This window comes from Ips typographus, linkage group LG1, assembly GCF_016097725.1.
Source record: "Ips typographus isolate SLU linkage group LG1, UJ_Ityp_2.0, whole genome shotgun sequence".
NCBI classification, from domain to species: Eukaryota; Metazoa; Arthropoda; class Insecta; order Coleoptera; family Curculionidae; genus Ips; species Ips typographus.
This window is the reverse complement of record NC_138422.1, coordinates 19,325,440-19,352,580: the sequence shown is the minus strand read 5'-3', so window position 1 is coordinate 19,352,580 and position 27,141 is coordinate 19,325,440. Positions and strand designations below refer to the sequence as shown.

Below are 27,141 nucleotides of genomic sequence, written 5' to 3'. Positions count from 1 at the left end.
TTTTGGGAAGTGAGGAGTTACCTAGATAAAACGTATCGTGGAACGTAGATTGAACGTCTAAGTCCAACACAGGGGTCAGTTCGCTCGGCAAACCTCACACCTCTTTATTATTTTCTGTGATGACTTATAAAATCGATAGTTTTTAAGAATGTTTGCTGGTTTATTAGCTGAACTGCGTTATCGCATTTTCGAGGTATTTTCAGGTTCAGAAATGACACTTCAAACCTTATGACACTTATTTGTCAAGCATCTGAGCATGTTTTACAATAATTTAAACACTAATAAAATTAACTAATATTGCAAATATGAAAGCTTTATCATTCAATTTCTGATTGGTTTTATTTTGAAAAGAGTTAAACTTATGTATAGATATGTAATCTTCTTTGATTTGTACGTTGAAACTCAAATCATTAAAAAGTTGTATTATTATTGGCGCATAAAAGATAAAACTTTATTGTTAACTTGAATTTTGATTTGATAGAGTGCTACTGCTACATATCCCTAATTTACCTTTTGATTGGATATTATCAGGTTTTTAGTTAACAATGAAACCTGGCGTTCCTTGCTTAAAGTTTATACTCGGGTATCTGGAAATAGGCTAAATAAATTTCCGTTATATTTTAAATGCTGATTAAAGAACTTCTCGGAGAACCTATCCCGGTATCCCGGAATCCTATGTCCTAGAATTCAGTTGTTCCTTGTATTAAGAAGTCGACCTTTCTGCAACATTTGAAATACCCTGTATATTACCTTTAGTTCTAGTATGACGGATGTTTCTGTGTGTATTTACAATATGTTTAAGATTTATGAATATATAATGAATACACATGATAAAATACCAACAAACGACATCAAAATCGTCTTCGGAGACCTGAACGCCAAAATAGGGAAGGAAGTGGAATACGAACCAACCATAGGAAAACACAGCCTCCACGAGACTCCAATGACAACGAAAAAAGGATAATAGATTTCCCAACAAGTAAAAACATGATAATTATCTCGACGTACTTCCCACACAGTAACATACATAAACCAACATGGATATCCCCGGACGGCAGAACGACCACCTGATCTTCGGTCAAAAAAACGCATTATTTTGGTATAGAGAACGAATAGCCAATCGCGCAAAAATATCCCAGGAATCCCAAACAGAATATCACCTAAAAAAAACCAAGGAAAGAAACAATACTAACAGCATTCCAGAATAACATAGCAGAAGTCTCGGCAGAAGTACTACCGAAACAGAAAGAGAAGGTAGCAGAAAACCAGGAAGAAAGTGAAATCGTTGAGGAGAAATGGAAAGAAATGAAGGAAGCGGTCACAGAAGCCGCCAAGAACACAATAGGCTCCAAACCAGGGAAAACAACAAAAATGGTTTGACGAGGATTGCAGGAAAGCCATAAACGACAAGAACGAAGCATATGCTACATACATAGGCAGACCCACCCGAGTACAGAGGGCCAAATACGAGGATGCTAGAAAAGCAACAATCATCGGACACGAAACAGAAATACAAAGGAGGTGGAAACAATATTTCGAGGAACTCCTAAACCCAAGCAGCAACCAGAATCCAACCAACAAAGACCAGAGAGCACTTGAACTCACAGCAGCCGAACGAGAGGAGAACAACGACCCCTCAACTGAAGAAGAAGTGAGAAAAGCAATCAAGTCGCTAAACAACAACAAACAAACAAATCACCAGGTATAATCAATGAAATATAGAGAACCGAAAAAATGCCGAACGAATGGAGAACCAGCATCATCTATCTAATCCACAAAAAAGAAGAGCTAAGCTAGAATGTAAAAATTATAGGGGAATATCCCTACTAAACACAACATATAAAGTCTTTACAACCATCCTCCGAAACAAACTAGAACCACTAGCCGAAAACATCATTGGCGAATACCAAGCGCGTTTTAGACCAGGAAGATCGACCACAGACCAATTATGCGCAGTAAAACAAGTTCTGGAAAAATGCTGGGAATATCACATTCATGTGTATCCAATCTACGTGGACTTCAGACAGGCATACGACAGCATAGACAGAGAAAAGCTCTACAGCAGCATGCTAGACTTTAACATACCGCGAAAATTAGTAAGGCTAACAAGACTAACAATGGAGAACTCTGAAAGCCGGGTGAAGATACAAGGAAACCTAACAGGTCCATTTTGATTGACTCGCCCCAATGCTCTTTAATCCCAGCATTAGAATACGCAGTAAGGAAAACCACATTAGACACCAACCAGTAATATGCAGATAACATAAACGTACTTGGAAGAAACCTAACATCAAGGAAAGAAACCTACATACAACTAGAAGACGCGGCTGAAGAAGTGGGCTTAAAAGTGAATGAAGGCAAGACCAAAGTATTAATACAGACCTGAAGCAATAGGAGGAGAGGCCAGAACATGACAATAGGCGACCATAACTTTGAGATGGTCAATGACTTTACCTACCTAGGCTCTAACATATCCAGCAAACGGGACGAGATGAAGGAGATCCAACGAAGAATCAGTAATGCCAATAGAGTATACTACCACATTTCGGCCATAATCAGATCAGGGAATGTCCACAGGAAAACAAAACTGAAACTTTATAAAACAATAATACGCCTAATGCTATGCTATGGAAGCGACACTTGGACGCTCTCACAAAGAGCGGAAACAATGGTGAACGCATTCGAAAGAAAGATCTTACGCAGAATATATGGACCGGTCCAAGAAAACGAACAGTGGAGAATAAGATACAACCACGAGATCTATCATCAGCTCTTCGCAGAAGCAGAATTGGCAACAACAATAAGATTACAAAGACTTAAATGGGCCGGGAATTTGCAGAGGATGGAAGAGTCAAGAGTAGTCAAGCGGATTTTCAACCAAAAACTGCAAGGTTAAAGACCGGCTGGAAGACCAGTGGCGAGATGGGCAGACAAAATCCAGGGGGACGCTCGATCCATGCTCGGAACTCAAAACTGGAGAAAGGCGGCGGAGGACAGGGGTGGCTGGAGGAAGAAAATAGAAGAGGCAAAGGCCCGATTTGGGCTGTAGCGCCATTGGATAAATGGAATGAATACTCGGTCAAGATTCTCAATTCCCAATTTTTTCAATATTACTGAGGATTCTGATACGTTTTCCTTTACAGCGTAAATACCCTTATTGTAACAGTCCCATCCCATATCCCCAGGCTATAATCGCATAGCAAAATAAACCGTCAAAGCTGTTTTTCTTGAGAACTGGTAGGACTGTTATAAATATTTTAAATGGCAAGTGTAGACAGAATTAGCTTTTGATTTCTTGTTTCGTTCAAGCTTAGTGATTCACAAACCAGTCAGTGACAATAGTTTGAGAGTCCTATACAAGTAATCAGTATTTTCAGCTTTTCTGACTAAGATTGTGTAGTATACAGAGGTAATATGTCTGACCAACAAGAACCCTGGGTTGCTCCAGGGTAAAAACGGATGTTCGTGCCGAGCTCTCTTGTGATAGGAAGAATAAAAATAAGTTGTATGTTAAATTAACATCACAAAAATTAATATAATTTTCCACAAAAGTACAGTGAACAAATAACCTTAAATCTAAATGCAATTTATTCACTCTTTCTCATTCAAACCTATAATCTAAAGCAGAATTAATGCAGGTATACTAAGTAACACCAGCTTATCTTTAATAATTGAAAACGTCTGGATTGGTAAAGTTTTGTTTTTAATGTTAGAGAACATAAAACTAATAAGTTTTTATAAATACTTGTGAACGGTGAATCACAAATTAGGAAAAGTTTAGCAGCGTTAATCCGTAAAACAGTTGATTTCAGCTAATATGGTAATTTAACCAAAACTAACAATGGCAAAAAACTAAATTTTCTTCTAAGAAAACTAAATTCTACTTCGGGCAGCACTCAAAAAATCATTCCGAAGCCAAATAAAGAGGAACACACTTACTCCTGGTAATTATTGAACTATCATCGAAAGATAGTCTTGAAAAACAATAAAACGGAGGGATCGCTAAAAATAGATTATTTTATTGTATTGCGAACGAAACAGGTTGTGTCATCTGCATAAAGCACAAAATAGACCGAGGTGTCACAGTCTCCTAACTCATTAATATAAGTAGTAAACACGACATATTTCAAATCTCTTAATAAAAATGCGTCAAATTGATGATCTTTTTTCTATAATATAGCATATGATGTTACTTTTTCGCCTTCTCAACGAATATTCCTAGTAAAAATTAAGTCGTCAGTCGGATATCAAGTTTATCACACATATACTCGCACTCAGTCAACAATTAACTTAAATAGTCTAATAAACCATAAATTACTTTGTGCATCTACAAAATTTTATTATCTTTAGCAGATAGGTTCAAGTTTTACACTGTAAATCTGATAATATCAGTCATGTAGTGGAACTCGTTAAACCAAATGTTATAGTTTATTACTCTCTACGAAAAAAAAAATTGTAATCTTGCATTCGAAGGAGGTTTTGTAGTCTACGTCACACAGCAAAATACCATCCAAAACATGAGTTTTATTTCTCTATGTTTTGTTGTTTTTACATTTCTAGGTAAAAATACTGATGATGATTCAATTTAATCATTTATTGGTACAGTGTTAATTAATTTATGTAACATGTTGTAAAAGATTCAAAATTATTAACATTTTTATTATTGGTGAAAATTTCTCAAGTCCCATAACGTAAGTTATTCCCTGCTCCTTTGCCAGAATACCAAGTACAACTACAATTATTAGCATTCAATTCAAATGACTTTTTATATTTATCGCTCTGTATGCTGTAGAAGTATACAGAGCGATAATATATCGAAGACCTGTTTAATGACAATAGATCAGATGTGCAACCAATAACGAATGATCAAATAAATGAAAAAGGACCCGATATAACAAAAGAAGAAGTCATACATGCTACAAAAACCCAAAAAGACAGAAAAGCAACTGGTTCAGATGGGACTCACGCAGAAGTATTAAAACTTATAGCAGACGAAGAAGGAGCCGGACTGAACATATTAACTTCATTACTTAACACTGTTTATAAAACAGGCATCATACCCACATATAGGCTCAAGTCAACGTTTATAACAATCCCAAAGAAAAACAAAGCAACAAAGTGTGACGACTATCGATTGATTAGCTTGATATCTCATGTTCTGAAGGTATTTCTGAGAATTATTCATACACGCATCTACAAAAAATGCGAAAGCCAAGTGAATGGTTGTCAGTTTGGATTTCGGAATGGTGTGGGTGCACCACCTCTTTGAACGTCTTAACTCAAAGAGATATGAACGTGATGTATATGCATGTTTCCTTGACTGCGTTAAGCACGACAAACTAATAGATCAAGCTACGGGAATAGACAAAGAAGAAATCATAATCATTTCACAGTTATACTGGCATCAAAGGGCAGAAGTTAAAGTTGAGCAATCAACATCAGAGGCAATCATAATAAAAAGGGGAGTGAGGCAGGGCTGTATCCTATCACCACTTCTGTTTAATTTATATTCTGAAACTTATTTTAGAGAAGCGCTGCAGGAGGTCCAAAGAGGAATCAAAATCAATGGAGTCATTGTTAACAATCTGAGATACGCCGACGACTGTGTTGTGCTGGCAGATAACCTGGCCGATTTACAAGACAATTAATCGTATAGTAAGCCACAGTAAACGGCATGGACTATTCACGAATGCGTCCAAAACTAAGCTTTTTGTTTTTTCAAAGACGAACATAGTTGCCAATTTGTCCATTAACAATATACAGATAGAACAAGTAAATTCATTCAGATACCTAGGGACTATCATTAATAATCAGTGCGACCCCAAGATCGAAATAAAAGCACAAATGGAGCAGGCCAGAAAAACATTTATTGATATGACGCAATTTTTCACGAGATCCGAACTAAGCCTAGAACTTAGAATGCGCATGATCAGATGTTATATCAAGCTTGTTATATGGTAGTGAAGGATGGACTCTCGATGCGACTACAGAGAAAAAGCTGGACGCTTTTGAGATGTATTTATACCGCCGTATGTTAAGAATATCGTGGGTGCAGAGAATCACCAACTTGGAAGTCCTTGCGCGGATAGGAAAATCAAAAGAACTGATGCTGATCGTTAAGGAAAAAAAATAACGGGATACATAGGCCACATAATGAGAGGCGAAAGGTATGAACTCTTGAGACTGATCATTGAAGGAAAAATACAAGGAAAAAGATCAGTAGGAACAAGACAAAACTCCTGGCTGACTTAAGAAGATGGTTTGGATGTACCTCAATTAACATATTCAGAGCTGCTACATCCAGAATAATGATGCTGCCAATTGGATCGCCAACCTCCGGCGGGAGACGGCGGATTAAGAAGAAGAAGATGCTGTAGAAGTCCGAAAAATATGCATTTTTACATATTGTCTTTAGTTGCTCAAAAACGTTTGTACGGTTTTGGAACTTTTCGTATTGCACTGAATTAAATGTAAGAACTGGAACAACTACGAAACGTTAAATACGCGGTCCGAGAGAGAGCGTTGCATATCGTGAATATCCGTCTTTGTCATACTTATTGCATTTAATAGACTAATAATTTTTGTTAAAAAAAAACAACTTCATTGGCACAATCAACGAAAATGGTACCAAACTAGATGCAGACAAAGACAAAGCAGACGCATTGACCAGACATTTTCAAGGAGCTTTAGCAATTTCAACAAACTCTAAATTTGATAATCAGAACTGGACTAGAATAACTGATTGGTACGACAACGACTTACACTTTACACATCAACTGATTACTGACGTAGAATACGACGAAGCACTTACACGAATCAAAAATAACATAATACCAGAAACTTGGAAAACGGGAATAATAATTCCCACTCCAAAAACTGGACTAAACAACACACAACTACAAAACTTTAGACACATTACACTACTTCCTGTACTGAGCAAACTGTTTGAAAATATTATGAAGAATAGACTACACACAACACAGAACACTTAATTGGACAACACATACAACCATACCAATTCGGTTTAAAACTTAAGCACTCATTTGTTCACCGTTTGTTTATACTAACTAACAAAATTCAAACTACGCATTTTGAAAACAAGAAATCAGTTTGTCTCTTTATGGACATCAATAAAGCATTTGACAGCGTATAGCACAAACTACACAAACTGAACACACCAAAATACTTAATCCACATTATTAGAAACTTACTGGAAAACAGACACCTAGAAATACATATAGGCAACAAACTTTCCTTTTACTCCTGGACAAGGAATACCACAAGGGTCGCTTTTATCACTCTTCCTCTACAATATCTACTGCCATTACATATACAACCACAATCTATATGACAAAAACTATACATAAGCAAACATTACCACATTCTACAAAATGCTGACGATACTGCACTCATAGTTCATGCCAAACTTAGACTAATAACCAAGATTGGACATCTTCAAAACCCGCTCCATAACCCATCTAACGAATTACAAAGAAACAAACAAACAATATGTATTCGTGCTTACAACAAAAGGGAGTGTAAACCTCAAAAAACAAAGTCATAAAAGTCAAAATAGTAACTGAATTTGATAATATAATAATATTAAATTTATACGAGTACAATGCACCGTTTTATGACAATTATTATGAAAAATCAGAAAAGTCATTAATAAGAAATTCAATCATGATCAATTTTATATGAGATGGCAACAAATTGAAGAATTTAGGACCGTAATAAGATATGCAAGTTTTCAGCTTATGAATTCTACAAAAATCAATACAGGTTGATTCACAACCTTATGGACAGAGAGCAGGGGCGTGTAGAGAACCTCAAAACAAGTCGAGCTGCCCTATAACTTTTTTCCTCAGGCCCATGGTTAACGAGATACAGAGTGTTAAAGTTTCAAAAAAATATTGGTGTTTTCTCTTGAAAGGGCGAATTATAAACTTAAAGTTGGATTTGGATTTGGCGTCGAAAGATAAAGTAATGATAATTGCATTTAGCTATTTATATTTGCCGTCAGATTGTTGTTAGCGTTTCAGATGCTGCCGCGTTGATGTTGAACATCGAAGCCAAATCCTACTTCAAGTTTATAATTCGACCTTAACTCCTACAGTTTATGAGATATTTTACTTAAATTTTAAACTTGTGAAAACTATTTTTAATTTTAATTATTTGTGAAAACATGACATTTGCAGTCCATAAGGGGTTTTTGGGTGATTTACTATGAGCTATTTATGTACCAAGGGCGTTAGAGGGGACATAATGTCCTATGGACATTAATATACTCCCTAACGCCTGTGGTGCATACAATGTTTTATGTTTCACCTAATTCAACAATTAGTTACTGTTTCTGACATTGAAAAGTAAGGTATACCTTTACCGGTATGTTGTTTACTGTTTATTTTACCTGGATGTTGTGACTTTGATAGTCCTGTCAGTCAGTGAAAATGGCCAAAGTTGGATGAAATTTTAGGAAATATAAAATAAAATGCAGCAAAAGCTAGCGAAAGTTTGATTCCTCAAAAGTCAAGAGGATCCTAAGGTAATACGCAGTTTCTATGGCATGAAAGAATAAAAAAACCATTGCTAATATTAACAAAGGATTCATGGCGTTATGAACACTATAACCTACACCGTTTCCACGGTATTATATATAGGTATAGGTGAAACATAATAGTATATTACGTAACTAGTGCTGTAAGATGCATTTTACGCACGATATGGAAAACGTTACGCACAAAGCCGCGTAGCGGCGGGTGTGTAATTCCATGAGTGCGTAAAATGCCTTAGAGCACGTGTGACGTACTATACTTTACCTACGACCAAATGGAAAGTCCTGTTTTCGCAAATCATATAATTCAGAGTGACTTTTTATTAAAAAAGCATATTTTCAATGTATTGACATCATATTTGTACTAATCATAGGTATTATGCAACTAAAGAAAAAAAATAATAACGTAATAAAAAAAATTCACAAATCATGTTAGTTAAATAATTATTATTATTGTTCTTAAAATAATTATTTATGGTGACATTACAGTTATTAAGAAGAAAGGGAAAACTTTCAGTAATATTACTTGATGTGTTTGCTATTGCAGATAATATTCTAGTATGTATGTTTTTATTCTTTAATTAAACACTAACTGAAAATTGAACGGCTTTTTCTTTGCCTCAAAGCATAAGCGAAAATGTAATGTTTTGATGCCAATTGTCACTGAGAATGACAATCAAAAGAATTATTTTGTTCAAAATGTTCAAGATTAGCTGTAATTTGTCTATTTCCTATCACACGCTGAAGATTGTCTGTGATTGGTCTATTTAATATTGCACGCTGAAGATTGTCTGTGATTGGTCTATTTCATATCCCACGCTAAAAATTGCCTGTGATTGGTCTATTTCATATGGCACAGTTGCGGAAAGTCTAGGATTCTATATTCGTTCAACTGGTGACAATTGTCCGTTCTCTCAACTGTCAAGAAATTAACCAATATCCATGAAGGAGTAGAACAAAGGTTTTTTCTGCTAAAATGTATAAAACTTTCTGTTTGACTATCTAAAAACAAGTACATTTTTTTATGATCCCAATAAACTATAAATGTCTATCAAGTAAAACCTACAAACTCATCAAACTGAAAATGGATTTTATAATAAGCACTTGGTACACAGTTGCACAGTTATCTACACCAAAATAAACAATATGCAGTTAGCATATTCCTAAGACTATATTTTCCTGTAAACTACCGTGTATGTTAAAGGAAAATTGATGTTTCTTTTTTCCTTTATATTAATTATAACGGCATGAACTAAAATACTTGTATAAGTCAAAAACTAACTACTACAGTATTATTAGTTATTTATGATAATTACATTGTGAATCATGCTTACACTGGGCAAATAAATCATATTCCATTCTTCGTAATTATCTAACTTAATCGTAAATACATAAATCACTCACAAAAAATGCACTAGTAATAGATAAGCAATGCATTGTGTGAAAGTACATGTCTGAAACTGTCGGTTTATAATCTTATCTGACATATAATTTACCCTTAAAAAGCAAATAAGTTGCAAGATATAGGTATAGGACATACAATAGATTCGACTCCTAATTTAAATTTAATATTTTTTGGTTATTTTTAAAACTTGGTCATTTCAAAACGAAAAAGCAAATTTGGATCTTTCAGTTAAAACTTTATTGTAGGATACTAAAGTTATAGGGTCGATTTTTTGATGCACTGCTATGTAGTATTAATACATTGCTATTTATTAGCAACCTGTGTCAGATGTCATCACTGCTCAAGGTTGGAAACAATCTCGGCAAATATCTGATGATCATGACCACTCAGGGAGTGAGCATCCATACCTGTCCAGTCTAATGTTTTAGATAGGTATGGATGCTCACTCCCTGGTTAACCAGAACTACTTCTTCCTACCCATGCCCCTCTTGCCTTCAACAACCACAGAATTGATCTGTAGTACTTATAGCCAAGTAATTATCGGGGGTAATTGCACGAGTGCATAAAAATTACCGATAATTTTGCATGAAAACTTGTTATCTCTTAACTGCATGAGTTTATTTTTGTATGTACTGCTCATATGGGACATTTAACACATGAGGGAAATATTCGGGGGTAATTGCACGAGTGCATAAAAATTACCGATAATTTTGATGATAAGTTTATTTTCATATTTTAAAAAAAAAAAAATATGAAAATGACCGAATGCAGTTTGCAAAGATAACAAGTTTGAACGCAGAATTATCAGGTCATTTTTAAGGCACGAATGTAATTTTGGGGAATATTTCCCGAATAAAGAAAATGTTTTGGTTTTGCTGCAACTATAGATTGCTCAATGGATTTGCAATGAGCAAGTTCCAAACCGTTTATTAATTTTTGTTGACATCGCGTTTGACATTGTTTGGTTATAAAAAGTCAAAAAACTGCGCAAGGACAACAATTAGTGTACTAGCAATAGGCTCTACAACAATGCAGTCGTTATAGATACGTACAGTGCAATTATCGAAATGCAATTATCGCTGTCATTCTGGTGAAAATGCACTGCTCATATGGGACATTTAACACATGAGGGAAATATTCGGGGGTAATTGCACAAGTGCATAAAAATTACCGATAATTTTGCGTGAAAACTTGTTATCTCTTAACTGCATGAGTTTATTTTTATATTTTTTTGGCGAAAGAGCCCGACACCAAAGGTGGAGGACTTTTTTAGAAAAAAATATGAAAATGACCGAATGCAGTTTGCAAAGATAACAGGTTTGAACGCAGAATTATCAGGTCATTTTTAAGGCACGAATGTAATTTTGGGGAATATTTCCCGAATAAAGAAAATTTTTTGGTTTTGCTGCAACTATAGATTGCTCAATGGAGCTCAATGAGCAAGTTCCAAACCGTTCATTAATTTTTATTGACATCGGGTTTGACATTGTTTGGTTATAAAAAGTCAAAAAACTGCGCAAGGACAACAATTAGTGTACTAGCAATAGGCTCTACAACAATGCAGTCGTTATAGATACGTACAGTGCAATTATCGAAATGCAATTATCACTTTAGAATGCAATTATCGCTGTCATTTTGGTGAAAATGCACTGCTCATATGGGACATTTAACACATGAGGGAAATATTCGCTGTCATTCTGGTGAAAATGCACTGCTCATATGGGACATTTAACACATGAGGGAAATATTCGCTGTCATTCTGGTGAAAATGCACTGCTCATATGGGACATTTAACACATGAGGGAAATATTCTTAGAAACCCAGCGGTACTACTTTTAGTAGAAAAGGATTCAATTGTTCAAGAAAAACAAATTTCCAGGGATCAATACTATACCAACAGAATTTTTTCAAATGTTGGGCGAAATGAGCATGCAAATGTGTCACTTTGTCTGTACGACTATATGGTACCCAGGAAAATGGCCAATTTAGTTGTGTACTTCATAATACGTTCCATTACACAAAAAAAAGGAGCTACTACAAGGCGCGAGAACTATCGAACACTATCACTAATATCTCACGCCAGCAAAGTTCTTTTCAAAATCTCAAAAACTAGATTGACACCGCCAAATACCGCAAGAACACGCAGGGTTTGTAAAAGGAAAAGGAACTAGAGAATAAATACTAAATTTGAGAGAGCTTATTGAAAAATCTAGAGAATATCAGGTATCCATGATAATATGTTTTGTCGATTGTGTCAACTAGGTTAAACTTTGGTCCATCCTGATAAACATGAGATCTTCTGTCCATCTGGTTTCTGATCTTTTTGAATCCTCTATGAATCAAATAAGTGTTCGTTTAGACCAAAGGTTCTCAAAACAATTTAAATCGGAACGAAGTCAGGGAAGGTTGTGTGTTATCACCCGACCTTTTGAACATATATGGTGAATGTGTGATAAGAATTGATGAACATTGATGGATGCTCTGGAGGCATAACAACAGCCGGGAAAAAATCACCAACTTAAGATTTGCTGACGATACCACCCTTATAGCAGTGACAGAAGAAGAAATTATAGAACTTCTCAGACGAGGAACATGAAAACAACATTTCGATAACTAAACCAATATGACCTAGTAGTTGAAAGAACTACATAGGCTCTACCATAATCGGCAATAGAAACTGTGAGGCAGAAGTACGAAGACGCATAGGCATGGCAAAAAACGCCATGAGTCGGCTAGCGGCATAGACCAGATAGTCATCAACATGCCTGCAATGGATTCTTAGTTTTTTGGTCATCTAGCCCGCCGCGGTGAAGATAATTTGGAGACTTATCATATCTGAGAATGTTCCGGGTAACAGAGCAAGAGGTAGATCGTCTGTCTACTAGGTGGACCGATTAACTACAGCAAAACACGGGCCACGTTCATTCTGTGAAGCTCTTTGAGACGCAGAGAACCGAACCAAATGGAAACAGACTGTCGAGCGTATTTCAGGAAATCTCGATTATCAGCAATGATGGAGCGACTAGAGCGAGAGATTACATGACCCAGATAGACGCTGTCTTTGGTTTTTTGACTATGTGTAAGATACACACATTCTCTTTCGCACGTATCCACATCTCCAAAGCTTTTATTCTGTTAATTGCGCTAACTTTCAAACTTCAGGTTTCACAGCCATACAAAAAAACTGAGTATACATAACACTTCATAAAACCGGTACCTAAAACTCAGATTAAGTCGAACAAGCATTATGTTGTTTGTTCGATCTTGGCTCTAATTTCCACTTCTGGATCTAGATTGCTATTAATCCATGTCACCAAATATTTGTTTTACTTCACCACTTCTATTTGTTTCCCGTAAATACTAGTGTCTATTCGTGGTTTACGATATTATATAAGAATTTTTGTTTTAGTGGTTTTAATTTTAAGACCGTAACAATCTCGGACTGCAGTAAGTTGGTTTAACAAGCGCAGCAGCGCTTCTGGTCAGCTATTATTGCCGTGTCATCAGCATGCCTGTTGTTAATCGTTCTACCGGTGATTTTAATCTCATTTTTCTACCTCCTCAAGAATATGTTTGGAGTATAAATTAAATTACATTGGTGACATAATACAGCCCTGTTGAACACCCATCGTACAGTTGCTGGTTCAGTTGTTATATTGTTATATTTTACTACTGCTGTTTGATCCTAAAACAGATTTTTGATAATTTCAATGTCGTTTCTATCTAGGCCCCTTTATTCTAATATCATTAAGAGTTTCACAGAATCTACTCGGTCCAACGCCTTCTCATAACCTATGAAACTTATATACCACTTTTTATATTGGTCTTTACATCTTTGCAGCAAGACGTTCAGGCCAATTAGCGCTTTCCGAGGTTTTATTCCCTCTCGAAACCCAAACTGCGACTGGCTGATATCAGGCTCGCATTTGTTAAATATCCGCGAGTGAATGATTTTAAGCAACAGCTAGAGAAGATGACTCATTAACCTTACAAGTCTATATTAATTGCATTTTTTTGCATTTTTTTGGGATCGGAATGATCCCTGACTTTAGACACTCCCGAAGAATCACACCTGTGGAATAGTTTCTATTAAAAAGCTTAACCACGGTAATTATAGTTGTGCAACATCTGGTGACACCTGAACCCAACTCTATAAGTTAAAACGTACAAATGGCGTCCCCAAATCTGGGAACAGCCTCATTAACGTCACATCATTCGGTAAACACCGGTATGATTTTCTTTCGGGATCTTAAAAGTTTCTGGATAGTACGTCGGATCATAACTATTTATTACTATAAAACGTAAATAATTAAGCTTATCAATGTCCCATTTTTTTAAATCAACATCTTGATTGTTACTATTGCAGGGAGTGCTAATCATGGGCGTTGAAGAAGTAACACCAATTGGGAAATTGGTTAACATGTCTGTGTGGAAGATAGGGAAAATGTTAAAACTGTTAGATAGTCGTCTGAATTCCAGATTCAAAAACGCATTAAGAAGAGTTTTTACCGTTGTTGCTGTCAGTAATTTTCTACATGCTATTGATGTTTACCGCAAACGTATAAAATTAAAACCAGCTACACATATACATATACAATTAGTGAGCATTAACACTTTTTCGAGTCTTGAATGATAGAAATTGTTTAGATTATTAAATCTCTTTAATCCTGCTTAAATCCAGCATGAACCTCAAGAAGCAACTTTATGTCTGCTACCAGTGAAAAGTAAAAGTGTATACGAGAAGGAATTGGTGGAATTCGACAACTGGAGAAAAAAGGGGTATAGCAGAAGAAGCAATTACAGAAGAGGTTCTATTATCCTATTTTTTAATGTGAAGAAATAGTTTCCTGCTTCTTCAATGTGGACAAAGCATTTGATGTTAAAATCTATGATAAAAGCGCATAGAAGTTTTGATATTTAAAAGTATGGTAAACTTACTTCTTAATATTTAAAATCCGAATCAAGAAATTACAAACCGAAGAGGGCAAAGATATTGGAGAGAGAGCAAATTGAAGAATGTTTGAGAAAGGCACCGGATCAGGAATATTTACAAGTTGGTCAGAAGTTCCCGATGTTAATATTTTAATTTACATATGAAATGTTTTATTTTGAATCTTTTACAGGTTGCAACGATCATGGGAGTCGCAGGTGCTTGTCGACGCAACGAATTAACCTTTTTGGATATCAGCCAAGTCCAAGAGACAGTTACTTCCATGTGCTCATTACGAATACGAAAACAACTATTTCAAGAAGCTTCGCGATTATTGAAGAAGCCTTTTCAGTCAATGCTGTAGAAATATGTCGAAAATACATAAATTTGCTATCTAAAACTGCTGATGGGAGATTCTTCTTGCGATATGTGGATGGAAAATGTACTACACATCAGGCGTCAACACAAGTTCGAAAATTTTTTCAAAAGTGGCGTCGTTTCTTGGACTCCCTGATTCAGAAAGTTTTACCGGACATGGAATGAGGCGCTCTTCGGCAACCTTATTGGTCAATACTGGAGGCGATATTACCACTCTCAAGCGCCACGGAGATTGGAAGTCGAGTACAGTAGCAAAAAGTTATATTGAAGATTCATTGTGCAGCAAAATAAAAAAATACACGTATTACCTAAAGACCGCAAAGTTGTTGGCCTCTCCAATTCTTCAGAAACTACAAATCAAGTGGATTCGACCAAAATAAGTTTGTTTTTGACAAATGTTAATGTTAATAATAATTCCAAATAAATTACTATAAAATCAAAGGGTGGTATTTACTGTGATTCCGACTACAGCCTAAAGTGTTCAATTATACAAAATTAAAAGCGAAGAGAGAATAGGAGGAAAAAAAATGATAAAAATAGGTACTGACTTTGCAGGTAAGCGTAGTGTTATGAGTTTGAGAAGGCCTTTAATACACTGTCGTATATTAGAAGGTCTATAATCCACGCCAAACAGACGTATTAAACCTTCATAATATACCGGTCGTGGATAAAGAAAATAATAGCACAGTTGAATTAATGAAATCTAGATCGTCACAAACAGTGAATTTAGAGGAAATAGAAAACCTTGCAGAACAATATTCGGGGAAAATATTGCATTTTTAGTAATTGGTGGAGATCAACTGCAATTCAAATATTTCAATTTCTATGTCACATAATATAAAGAATAAAGATTGTGTCTATTAAAAACTATGCAAGTTGTTCTCAATTTCCTGTCTACCTTACAGCAAGTAACTTGAGCGAGAACTGAATATACAAAAGGTACTTAAGTGCTTTAAAAAATGTTTACCTATGACCTCAGTGTAAATAGCTATTTACGCATAGTTTTCCGTTACGTAATGAACCTCTTCAAAAAACGCACAAGTGTAAAAAAAGCGCACAGTTTTAAGATCGGCCAAAAACTATCGCTCTAATGCTGGGAAAAATTGATTTTGTTTATATTTCTTTCTTTATCAGAGTATATTAGATGGAGATCATCGCGTAATGCATTGTTCGTACAGTTTTAAGTAACTACCACTTCGTCTAGAAAATTATCTAATATTAAGTAATATTACTGAAAGTTTTCCCTTTCTTCTTAATAACTGTAATGTCACCATAAATAATTATTTTAAGAACAACACTAATAATTATTTAAGTAACATGATTTGTGATTTTTTTTATTACGTTATTATTTTTTCTTTAGTGGCATAATACCTATGATACAAATATGATGTCAATACCTTGAAAATATACTTTTTTAATGAAAAGTTACTCTGAATTATTTGAATTGCGAGAACAGGACTTTCCATTTGGTCGTAGGTAAAGTATAGTACGTACTCTAAGGCATTGTACGCACTCATGGAATTACACACTCGCCGCTACGCGCCTTCGTGCGTAAAATGCTTCTTACAGCACTAGTTACGCAATATACTATAATTCACTAGTGAATAAAACTGTTTTTAAATCGTTGCTAAGCGTTGAAAGGTTGAGTAACTAAACAGTAAATTGTATTAAATCATTTGACATTGTTTAAAGAAAAAATGTGCTGCATGCTTTACGAGCAAAAAAATGCGAATTTGATCACGAATTATTGTAAAACTATAATCTCACAGCAAAAAAGTCGTATTTTTTTACTTAATTATTATTTAACTATTAACCATAATTTGAAACACTCAGAATAATCAAATTTCAAGTATTTGGTTTAATATAGGTTATATTGTAATAATAACAAACGTACGAACCAGTCCCTAATTCCTTGTCTAGATATCATATAGATCTGATAAATGAAAGCGTTTTCTGCATTACTGTATCAAACCACCATATATAATAATAAATTATCGAGACTTAATTATTAATTTTAAATAGCTTAGCACATCCTTACTAGATATGCGATAACTATTTACAATTAACTTTATTTTCTTAAAGTACAATAAAATTTATAATGGCCAAAAAGCATAGGCATAGAACCGGCTTATTAATGAGCAAAAATTAAAACATTAACTTTATTTTGATTATACTTAACAAAAAACAAAACTATGTTTTTTAAAACTGCGTTGCAACCCCCTTTTCTTTTTTTTTGTCATTATTAACTTAAAAATTAAATAGTTCAACTAATAATAAAATAGTGACTTTTTGCTTGCAATGTTATCAAAATTGCGATTGCATAATTTGTGTTTGCGGTATCACCAAAAAATTAAAAATAATCATTTTTTAAACAAATTAGATTAATTAATTACCTATCCATATTGAAAGTACTATAAGGAGCAATATTCCAGTGAATTTCATTTCACATGTTTCACGATGCAGCACTGAATACACAACACACTACGACGCTGGCACAAGCGAGTCTTCTTATCAAGTTTCACTCAGTTCCGATCGATTTAGGAAAGTCACACTGAGTTTGTGACGTATTTATATATAAGTAATCAAGATACTCAATCAGAAAACCGATAACAGTTTAACAAAAAAAAATCATTTGGTTTGCACTACACTGCCCTGAACCTACTAAACATCATTAAGCACGTTTCAGATTTATGTTACTCTAGTTCCTCTGATTTTAAAACAATAATTAAGCATGACCAATTTAATCTACGTTCCACAACTTATTAAAACCTCAAAGTAGCTGTTAAGGTAAACTTCTGTTTGAATAGTTTACTGCTAGAATGAAAAATGTTATTTAGATAAACATTTATCTTTATGATTTCTAATTTTACTCTTTCGAATTTGCATGGCCTTTGCTGAGGATTAACAATAAAATGCATTTTGTTATGTTTACTTAAATGCGCTTTTCTTGTCAACAGCATACAGGGTCCGTCCGTGATGTAGAACAGTTTCAAATATTGCATATTAAGTAATAAAACATTTCTTGTAAAATGGAAAATGACAGCGTATGACGGGAATGATCACTTTAATATGTTACTAGTTATTTGTGACACCTTTTTAAAAAATTCACTTTATTAAAATAATGACAAAAATATTCATAAAACAAAATGGACGTTAATACATTAAAAACTATGTGAATTCTAAATCATAGTTCTGGAGCCCGATGGATGGTTGCCACAAAACTCCTGAGCTGGCAATATGCAAGAGTGGTCAAATATGCATAGTCAGGTGAAGACATAACTATCAGCAACAACGCATTAACAACATATTCAATAAACATACGTAGTAGCAATAAAGATATGTAACAATAAACGTAGTCTTTGCTAAGCTAGAGGACAGTGACGTCGAAGTTGCAGGGAGAGATGGTCAGGTTTTGACTCTCAAGTTAAAGTCTCGCTATAGAGTTACAAAAACATCTGCGGAAAGTCCTGGTGCAGAAGCTCCATAAAGATGTGGCTCTTCTTCTTCTTCTTGAAATAGGCTTTCAGCCTGTTTTTGCAGTTTTAAGGAGTTCCTTGCGACGTCGACATCCAGCTATCCCTCCACCTCTTTGGCGGTCTTCTAGAGTGTGGTTTTCCGTCTCTCGCAATTTTAGCAATTCTATTGTCTTCCATTCTGTTGATTCCACTCTCGCAGTCTCTGCCTCGTCAATCTTACAATGCCCAGTATTTCGCAGATTCGTTTTATTTTTTGGTTGGGTATTCTGTCACGTAGCGTGTGTCCCGTGATACTTCGGAGCGTTCTGATCTCTGCCGTTTGGATTATGCTCTTGGTTCTGCTGGGTTCTGCCGTGGTTTCTGCGGCATATGTGATTATTAGGCCTTACGCATGATTTATATATTCTGGTCTTTGCTTCTATTTTTAGGAACTGGTTTTTCCATATAATGTCTTTCAAAAATCCGGCTATTCTAGAGGCCTTATCTATTTGATTCTTTACCTCAGATCTCCTGTCTTGATGGGCGGTTATTTCTACCCCTAAGTATCTGAAGGACATCACCTGTTCTACTATTTCGTCGTTAACAGCTAGTTTGCATCTTCTAGATTCTTTTGCTATAACTAGTGATTTTGTCTTGTTTGTCGCAATCGACATATTGTAGCGTTTCGCTGTCAGGTAGAATTGATGAAGTAGTCTCTGCAGCTGCAAAGAGCAAAGCAAAGATGTGGCATTATGCTAAAATTATCAGACCCACCGTCTGGTAAAACGTTTTCAATACAAAAACAGTACTATAGACCAGCAGATAAGTTGACAAGGCTGAAATAGTTATTTACATTACTAGTGGGGTATGAGCATTTTTATAGTCACGAGTGGGAGTGTTGCCACGACGAGGTCGTAGACCGAGTTGTGGTGATCACACGAGTACGTTAATTTGCCATACCCCACGGGTGATGTACAACATTTTATCTACGACCATCAGAAGCAGCGTAAAGTAAGAAAAAAATTCATATTTTGTGCAATGTGAACTATTTAGGAACGTCTCGTATATGCTTACTACGGGTAGTTATTTGTTACCCTTAAATCTTGTCATCTACGCTGTACTGTTTTGGTGTTGTTGCTATGGTGGCCATTTGTTTCCACATATCACTTAAGCGACAATTTAACAGTGTCAGTCACAAATTTTTAAAAGTGCATTTCGTTATGAACATGTCTGAAGAACTTCCGTCAGATATTGAAGAAGCTGCCGCAAACGTGGTATCTGGCTTGTTGCCTGCCAAGTCAAAGGAGAAATATGAAAAAATGTATCAAAGTTATGTTTAAATTCAATAAACAATTACAGCAGAAATTTTCATTTAAAGTTGTTTTATCGCACTAGTGCGATAAAATCGATTATTATTGCACTAGTGCGGTAAAATCGCTCATTACGTAACTCAAAATGAGCTATGTAATGAATGATTACCATGCTAGGAGTAGATAAAAATATTTATAATACGGTTCCACCTACAAAACATCAAGCAAACTTGTCTTACGATATATCCCACGAAGCTGGCTAGTAGGTTACAACACTAACGGAGGACTCGTCAAGCATACGTCTGAAGGCTTATGGCTCCAAGACTCTGGAAAAAATAGGAACCGGGCAGAACAGCGTCAGGGTGAACATCTGCCAAATCAAGGAACTTTAGATCCGATTTCCCAGATATTCCCAGTTTTTGCCATCGAAATCTGCTCTGGGTGGATAGTCAGAGACCTGCTACCAAATATCTTCAAGCAGAAATTGATAAAACTCTTCACAGACAGTGAGCGGCAGTTGTCGGACCGTTATATGTCAAAGGTTGCCTGCAACTGTCATGAAGTTGGAAATCCCAACCGATGAACCTACAGTGGAACTTTAATATCAATTCTGGGCTATTCCGATTTCACAGGCAAGACTAAGGCCGGAGAACTTCACGGTTTGTTGATCGGTTAAATTAATAATTTAAAATATCAAAGCAAAGCAGATAGCTATATTCCAACCGCTTAATGATAGATTGCACACACCAAAGTCCTGCTGGTAGCTCTTCCAGAAGTACATCGGTACACGGGTCTTGTCGTGCTGGAAGAACCTACCTCCGCAAATGGTGCGGTGCTTCAGGAAGGACCGAGAAAAGAACAGATATCGGTACTGCTGGAAGCTGCACAATACGAAGTGTTGATTGGATATGACAGTTATTACAGTACATTACATTTCCTATTTTTCCCCGCGCCTACTATGCAGTGGTTCAATCGTTGATCAAATTATATTCAACTATAACAAGTAAAAGAAAATTTATTATTCCTGAATTATAACAAAAAATTTAAAAACGCTAATAAAATTAAATGCTCAATAAAACAAATTAAGAAAATGTATTCTAAGCACAACCTTTTAGGAACTTTCGATAAACTAATTATCGGTTACATATTGATAATCTTATCAAGTCTTAAAAAATCAACACACAGTAGTTTCAAAAATTTAAAATCTACGAACTTAAAAAATGATAAATAGAATTTTATTTATCTTTATGCTGGTATTCCATTTTGTATCTGGTATGGAAAGCAATCATCGGAGAGCACATAACGGCTCTTGGTCCACATTTACTACACCTGATCCTTGCTTTCTGTTGGGTCCTACGAACTCGACTACATATTATTTATTTTTTATTTGTTTCAATGATTCCAAATATACTTGCAAATATTCGGTTTTGCCATCTCCTGGTATTTCATACTTGTTCTAAAGCTAAACCACTTTGGCGAATGTGATTGTGGATTGTCAATTGATGGTGTTCCATCAAAGTACTCTTCCACAATTTTTGGTCTTGGTACTTCTTTCACGACTATATTTCCGTCACTGTCATATCGCTTTTTTCTGGATGGTTCGCCTGGGAGTGTTGTATCCCAAGAGGACATATATCAATTTTTTTGTCTCTCCAGGTCAGACAAGTAAGTTTTAGAGTTTACACATGCGATTAGGAGAGTTTAATATGCAAGTAATATGTGAAGGTCCTCTTCAACGACGTTCGACCCGAAAAAACTCCTAATAGTGACGCTGTTAATGAGTCTAGCTCTGGAATCACGAAATAGGAAGTAATACGCGCTATCAGGCTTCAAAAAAGCGACAAAGAGGTGGGGTCTGACCAGATAAAGGCGGAAACGCTTAAACTCATTGCGGATGCAGATGGTGAAGGCCTGACCCTCCTCACCTCTCTTTTTAACTCTATATATTAGACTGGAGGAATACATCATCATTCATCAAAACATCTGAAGAGAGGAAGTGAGACAGGGTTGTGTTCTGTCGCCCCTTCTTTTCAATATATATTCCGAAGGAATTTTTCGGGAAGCATTGGAGGATATGCAAGAGGACATCAAGATCAATGGTATTTGCGTTAACAACATACGCTTTGCCGATGACACGGTCGTGCTTGCTGTCATCTCCAGTGCATGATGTCGAACATAGCGTACAGCACGGACTACAAATGAACGTTGCCAAGACCGAGATTGTTATATTCTCCAAGACCTCAGAAATTAACAACGCGGTTGTACAACAAGTCTCGACTCTAAAAATGTCTTGGCCTGCTCGTTAACGAAACCAATGACCCTAAAGTCAAAGTTGTTGCAAAGATTGAATAAGCCAGACGCTCATTTACATCAATGATGAGCTTGTTTGCTTGCCGTGACCTGAGTCTGCGTATGCAGGAGCTAATGCTACGCTGTTATATGTTCTCGGTACTTCTATGTGGATGTGAAAGCTGAGCCTTTAATGAAGCACTGGAGCGTTAGATCAACGCATTATGGATAGACCCAATACAACAAAGAGGTATTTAGGCGGATGAATAAAGATAAGAGACTGTTAACTGAAAGCTGCTATACATCGGTCACGTTATGAGATGAGAGCGATATCTTATAATTCGGTTTGTTAATGAGGGATAAATGGAGGGCAGGAGATCTGTAGGCAGACGACAGAATTCGTGGCTCAAAAATCTGAGAAGATGGTTTGGTCTATTAAGATATTCAGGGGTGCAGTTTTGCGCATCATTATAGCCAGCTGGATTGCCAACCTTCTGAGGGAGGCGGCGTCATAAGAAGAAGTAAATTAAATTTGTACGCGTAAACATGCGAGTAGATTCTTTGCAAACATAGAACTACAAATTTATACATATACCTGCAAAATTAATTTACTTACACACAAGTCTTTATTGGCGTAAATAAATCTATGCATGTGTAAACTCATATTTACTGATAGAAAAATATAAATTGTATGGGTAGTGCATCATGCTGACTAGCCTAAAATGTTCGATAATGCATTTTATAGCTATTAAAATTATAACACATTTTGATAACACACAAACAACTAAACTTCGATTTACTATTCTCAACAGTCGAGCAGGTTTTTTACTCAACCGTCATAAAGGAACAGGCAATTTACCTCCCTAATCCCTGGGTACTCTACAGCAATTAAATCCTAATCTGTAGATAGATTGTAATACCTATAGACTTTTGTCTGAGTAAGAAAATATAAATATTATTACTTTACTAAGTGTGCAGTTGAAAAGCACTTACGAATAACATCTTGTAAAAGTTTAAGAGAAGTAAATCACGTATGAAATATTTATTTACCTGCTTGATTATACTATAAGACTAGGTGAATTAGTTTAATCGGCGATAAGAGAGAATTAATAATACAAGCAGTTGCACAAAGCAAATAAAATATGAATTTAATTCGCACAATGCTTTATGTGTATGTTGTTACTTTATCGACATTAAAATATTGCTAATTTTTTTCTACGACTATTTAATAATATGCTCTATAAGCCGTTAGTAATGAGTCATTACTCACGGCTATTATTCACGAGTTTAGTCCACCTGCGGGCACCTCCGGTATATAGCAAAATTCCAAGTAAAGTGGAGTTTGAATGTAACGTTTGTAAACGTTTGCTTCTTCATTTCTCAAATTGAAAATATTATAGTTCATAAACTTTAATTTACCTTTCTATTACATTGTTAAGTCATCTCAATTTACTCGCATGTTATGGCTATTACTTATTCGATGATTTACCTTCACCTGACACCTTCGATGAAACGTGAGTAATAGCGATCATTACATGCTCGTTGAATAATTTATTATTAGGCTACTTTGAGCAGTATAAGATATCACATTAATTAACGAAATTTATAATTTATTTCGTACACTTTATGTTTATTTAGGCGCTCCTTAAATTAATCCCAACTAACAGTGCAGACAAAATTGTTTCTTATCATTATCACAATGCCGCAATAAATAATGGTAGTGCAAAATTTAGCACCGAGGAATCATCGCATTTTGACTATGGCGTGTTTATTAGAACCATGATTGATTATATTTTTTACGCCCACTCGTAAATTCAAAAAAGTTAGTCATATCACAGAAGTAGACAGTAAAGTATCATCCGCAAATAAATTAACAAAGGAACTTTCAATACAGTTATTTAAGTCTTAACATAAATTATAAATAGTAATGGTTACAACGCGCTATCCTGCGGTACCACCCACAAACCTTCCCTTTTTATTTTCTAAATAATGTAATTACGATCATAATTTATGTAAAAATTGAAATAATAAAGAAATTCTGCTATCTTCTTGGAATTTCTTTGGATAATAAAAATGGATTTAAACTAAAATACAATTTATAAAAATTAGGTAATTTCTGATTTATTAAAATCTCCTGGTTTTAAGTCATAAAAGTGTGCACGGTGTTTAAAGTTTCTTATAGTGAAAATAAGATCCGTTTTCTTTCTTGAATTTATGAAATTTGAACCTCGTTCCATCTTATGATACTAATACATAATAAATTGTATCTGAAGGGTATCACTTTTGAGACAAGATAAGTCTTCTTCCTTTTCTATCTTCTGCCAATCTGATCACAAACCCCTGTCCATTGCCTGATGTTTGTGATTATACTGTCCTTCTCAGCTGAATACCAAAAATAAATTTAGTCTTGACGACGTTAATGTTCAGTTCCTGTTCCATTCCAGCTGAACTTACTTTATTAATTAACTGTTGGATACTTTCCATATTATCACAGAAAATTAGTATCATCTGCGTATCTAATTGTGTTCAGGAGGACGTCGTTGACATTCACTCTAAATTCTGTGTTCTTTAAGCTTCCCTAATTGACACTTTTGAGTCTAATTACGTCCGTTGGGACCATTGGACGCTGAATTTGGCTCTTTTATGGTCAATCTGAGCCAAATTTTATGCTTACGCCTCAAAAGGGCATAGATTGACTCCGGTGTTGTTCTAGCCTACATAAATGTCACTTTTGAGCTTATTTACGTCCGTTGGGACTACATTGGACGCTGAATACAGCTCTTTTATGGCCAATCTGAACTAAATTGTATTATTACGCCTCAAAACGGCAAAGATCGACTCCAGTGTTGTTTTAGCGCACATAAATGACACTTTTGAGCCTATCCACGTCCGTTGGGACTTCATCGCATGCTGAATTTGGCTCGTTGGTGGTCAATCTGTGCCAAATTGTATTCTTACGTCTCAAAATCGGCAAAGATCGAATCCGGTGTTGTTCTAGCCTACTTAAAGATTTTATCTAAGTATAGGTTAAATAACAGCGTGAGAGGACGCAGCCCTGATGGACTCCTCTTCGGATTTTTCCATCAGATGTTCCCCCCAGTGCGTCTGAACTTCGGTCCTCTGACTTCAGTAGAAATTCTGAATTATTTTGATATCCTTGCTGTCCAGAGCGGAGTACTCTGTCGAAGGCTTTTTCATAGTCGATGAAGCAGGCAAATATATCTCTTCGTTGATCTCTACACTTTTGAAGTAGGACATTGATTGCAAAAAGAACCTCACGTTTTCCTAACGCATTTCTAAATCCCAACTGCGCGACGCGACGTCCATATCAAATTCGCACCTCCTCCGTATCTTGGCATGTATAATACGCAAAAGATTTCTACAGATGCCTCATCCGGTTAAACAGTTTTAGGATGCGTCTTTTTGGGGATTGCCACAAATGTTGAACTAATCTACTGCGGTGTCCAATTCCATCGATGCCAGAGGATTTTTTGCTTTGAGCCGAAGAAATAGGGCGAACTATCTCCGCCCTTTGCGTTCATGTATATTTCCATATATCGATTAATCATTTTTCGTTTAACACGAGTGCATTCTTTAAGCATCAGTTAATAATACTATATTAAGAACAATAATATTTTAATCGTTTCAGTCGTCTACACGTGAACAGGCTTGGTTTTTGGCTGTTAGATGAAATTAATATGATCTCTCGATTAATCGTTTGACTTAATATGTTTCAGATATAATCAGCGCAATAGGAATTAATTTATAAATAATGTACAAGGACATGGATTATATTATTTTATAAAACTTTTAGAATGTTTTCAGTTTTACCTGCCTCCCATTCCCTGTATTTAATAATTGACCTACCAGTACAACATAGACCTACCGTCTATACAGGTTTAGGTTTTACCAAAAAGAAAATACGTAGTTCTTCAATCTTACTGTTATCCATATAATTTTTTAGTTGTTCACCACGATGCGGTTTTAAAACGTAACTTTTGTCCCAAGAGGTTTAAATACTATTGTTGATGTTCGTACGATCAACGAGTGTTTCTTTTAGGATTGTATTATCTGTTTGTCTACAGATTTTATGACTTATTGGAGCTTTAATCAATAACTGCATCGCATTTATTAAAAATGGTTTATTTATCGATGGCGTAATAAAAATCCGTAGAAATGATACGCTCGCCCGTTACTTCGAGGATTAAGTGAGTTTACGTCACAAAGTACATAAAATACTTTAAAAAAAACATAATTTTTAACGTGGTTTTCTTCAAATATTTCACTAATCATTTTTCTACATGCACTACTTTTTAGAATCTCCACAATCACAGGGTACACATTTTAGTGAAAATGTACCGGGTGATACTGTTTCAGGGATGAATCCCCATTTTATGTTCCTAAACTTTTTTGTAGTACAAAGAAAAAAAGTATCACCCTTTACATTTTCACTACAATGTATACACTGTAATTGTGGAAATCCTAAAGAGTAGTGTATGTAGAAAAATTAATCTTGCTTTGACAAGAATAAATGAAGTTATGTAATAAAACCTGTAAAAAATCTGAAGCCTTATCTCGGTAACAACGCATTTTCGGACCCAATTTTATTACAACCTTCTGCTTAAAATTCAATTCTCCAGGCATGGTATAGGTTTGGCAGGTTAACGCTCACTCATCCTGTATATTCTAGTCAAAAAAGTATACCTAAATGCTAAACTAAAGGTCGTTTGGGAAAGTAGCAACTACAAACACAAAAATAAGAGAGTTTTAGGAAGCGCCGCTCAACTTGATATAAGACACACTTCTCATACACCTTCAGT

General features: G+C 35.4%; 2 protein-coding genes across 2 annotated transcripts in view; one reads left to right on the top strand and one right to left on the bottom strand.

Moving 5' to 3' along the window:
- The window catches only part of LOC145734816 (uncharacterized), a 47,546-nt gene extending 29,535 nt beyond the window's left edge, over positions 1–18,011 (bottom strand). The window contains exon 1 of the mRNA XM_081988462.1: positions 17,661–18,011. Coding sequence (XP_081844588.1) covers positions 17,661–17,709 — 49 coding nt within the window. The 5' untranslated portion in view covers positions 17,710–18,011. The remainder of the gene's footprint in view (positions 1–17,660) is intronic.
- LOC145731918 (trissin receptor-like) overlaps positions 1–27,141 on the top strand; it is a 394,457-nt gene that overhangs the window by 344,829 nt on the left and 22,487 nt on the right. The gene's annotated exons all lie outside the window — the stretch shown is intronic.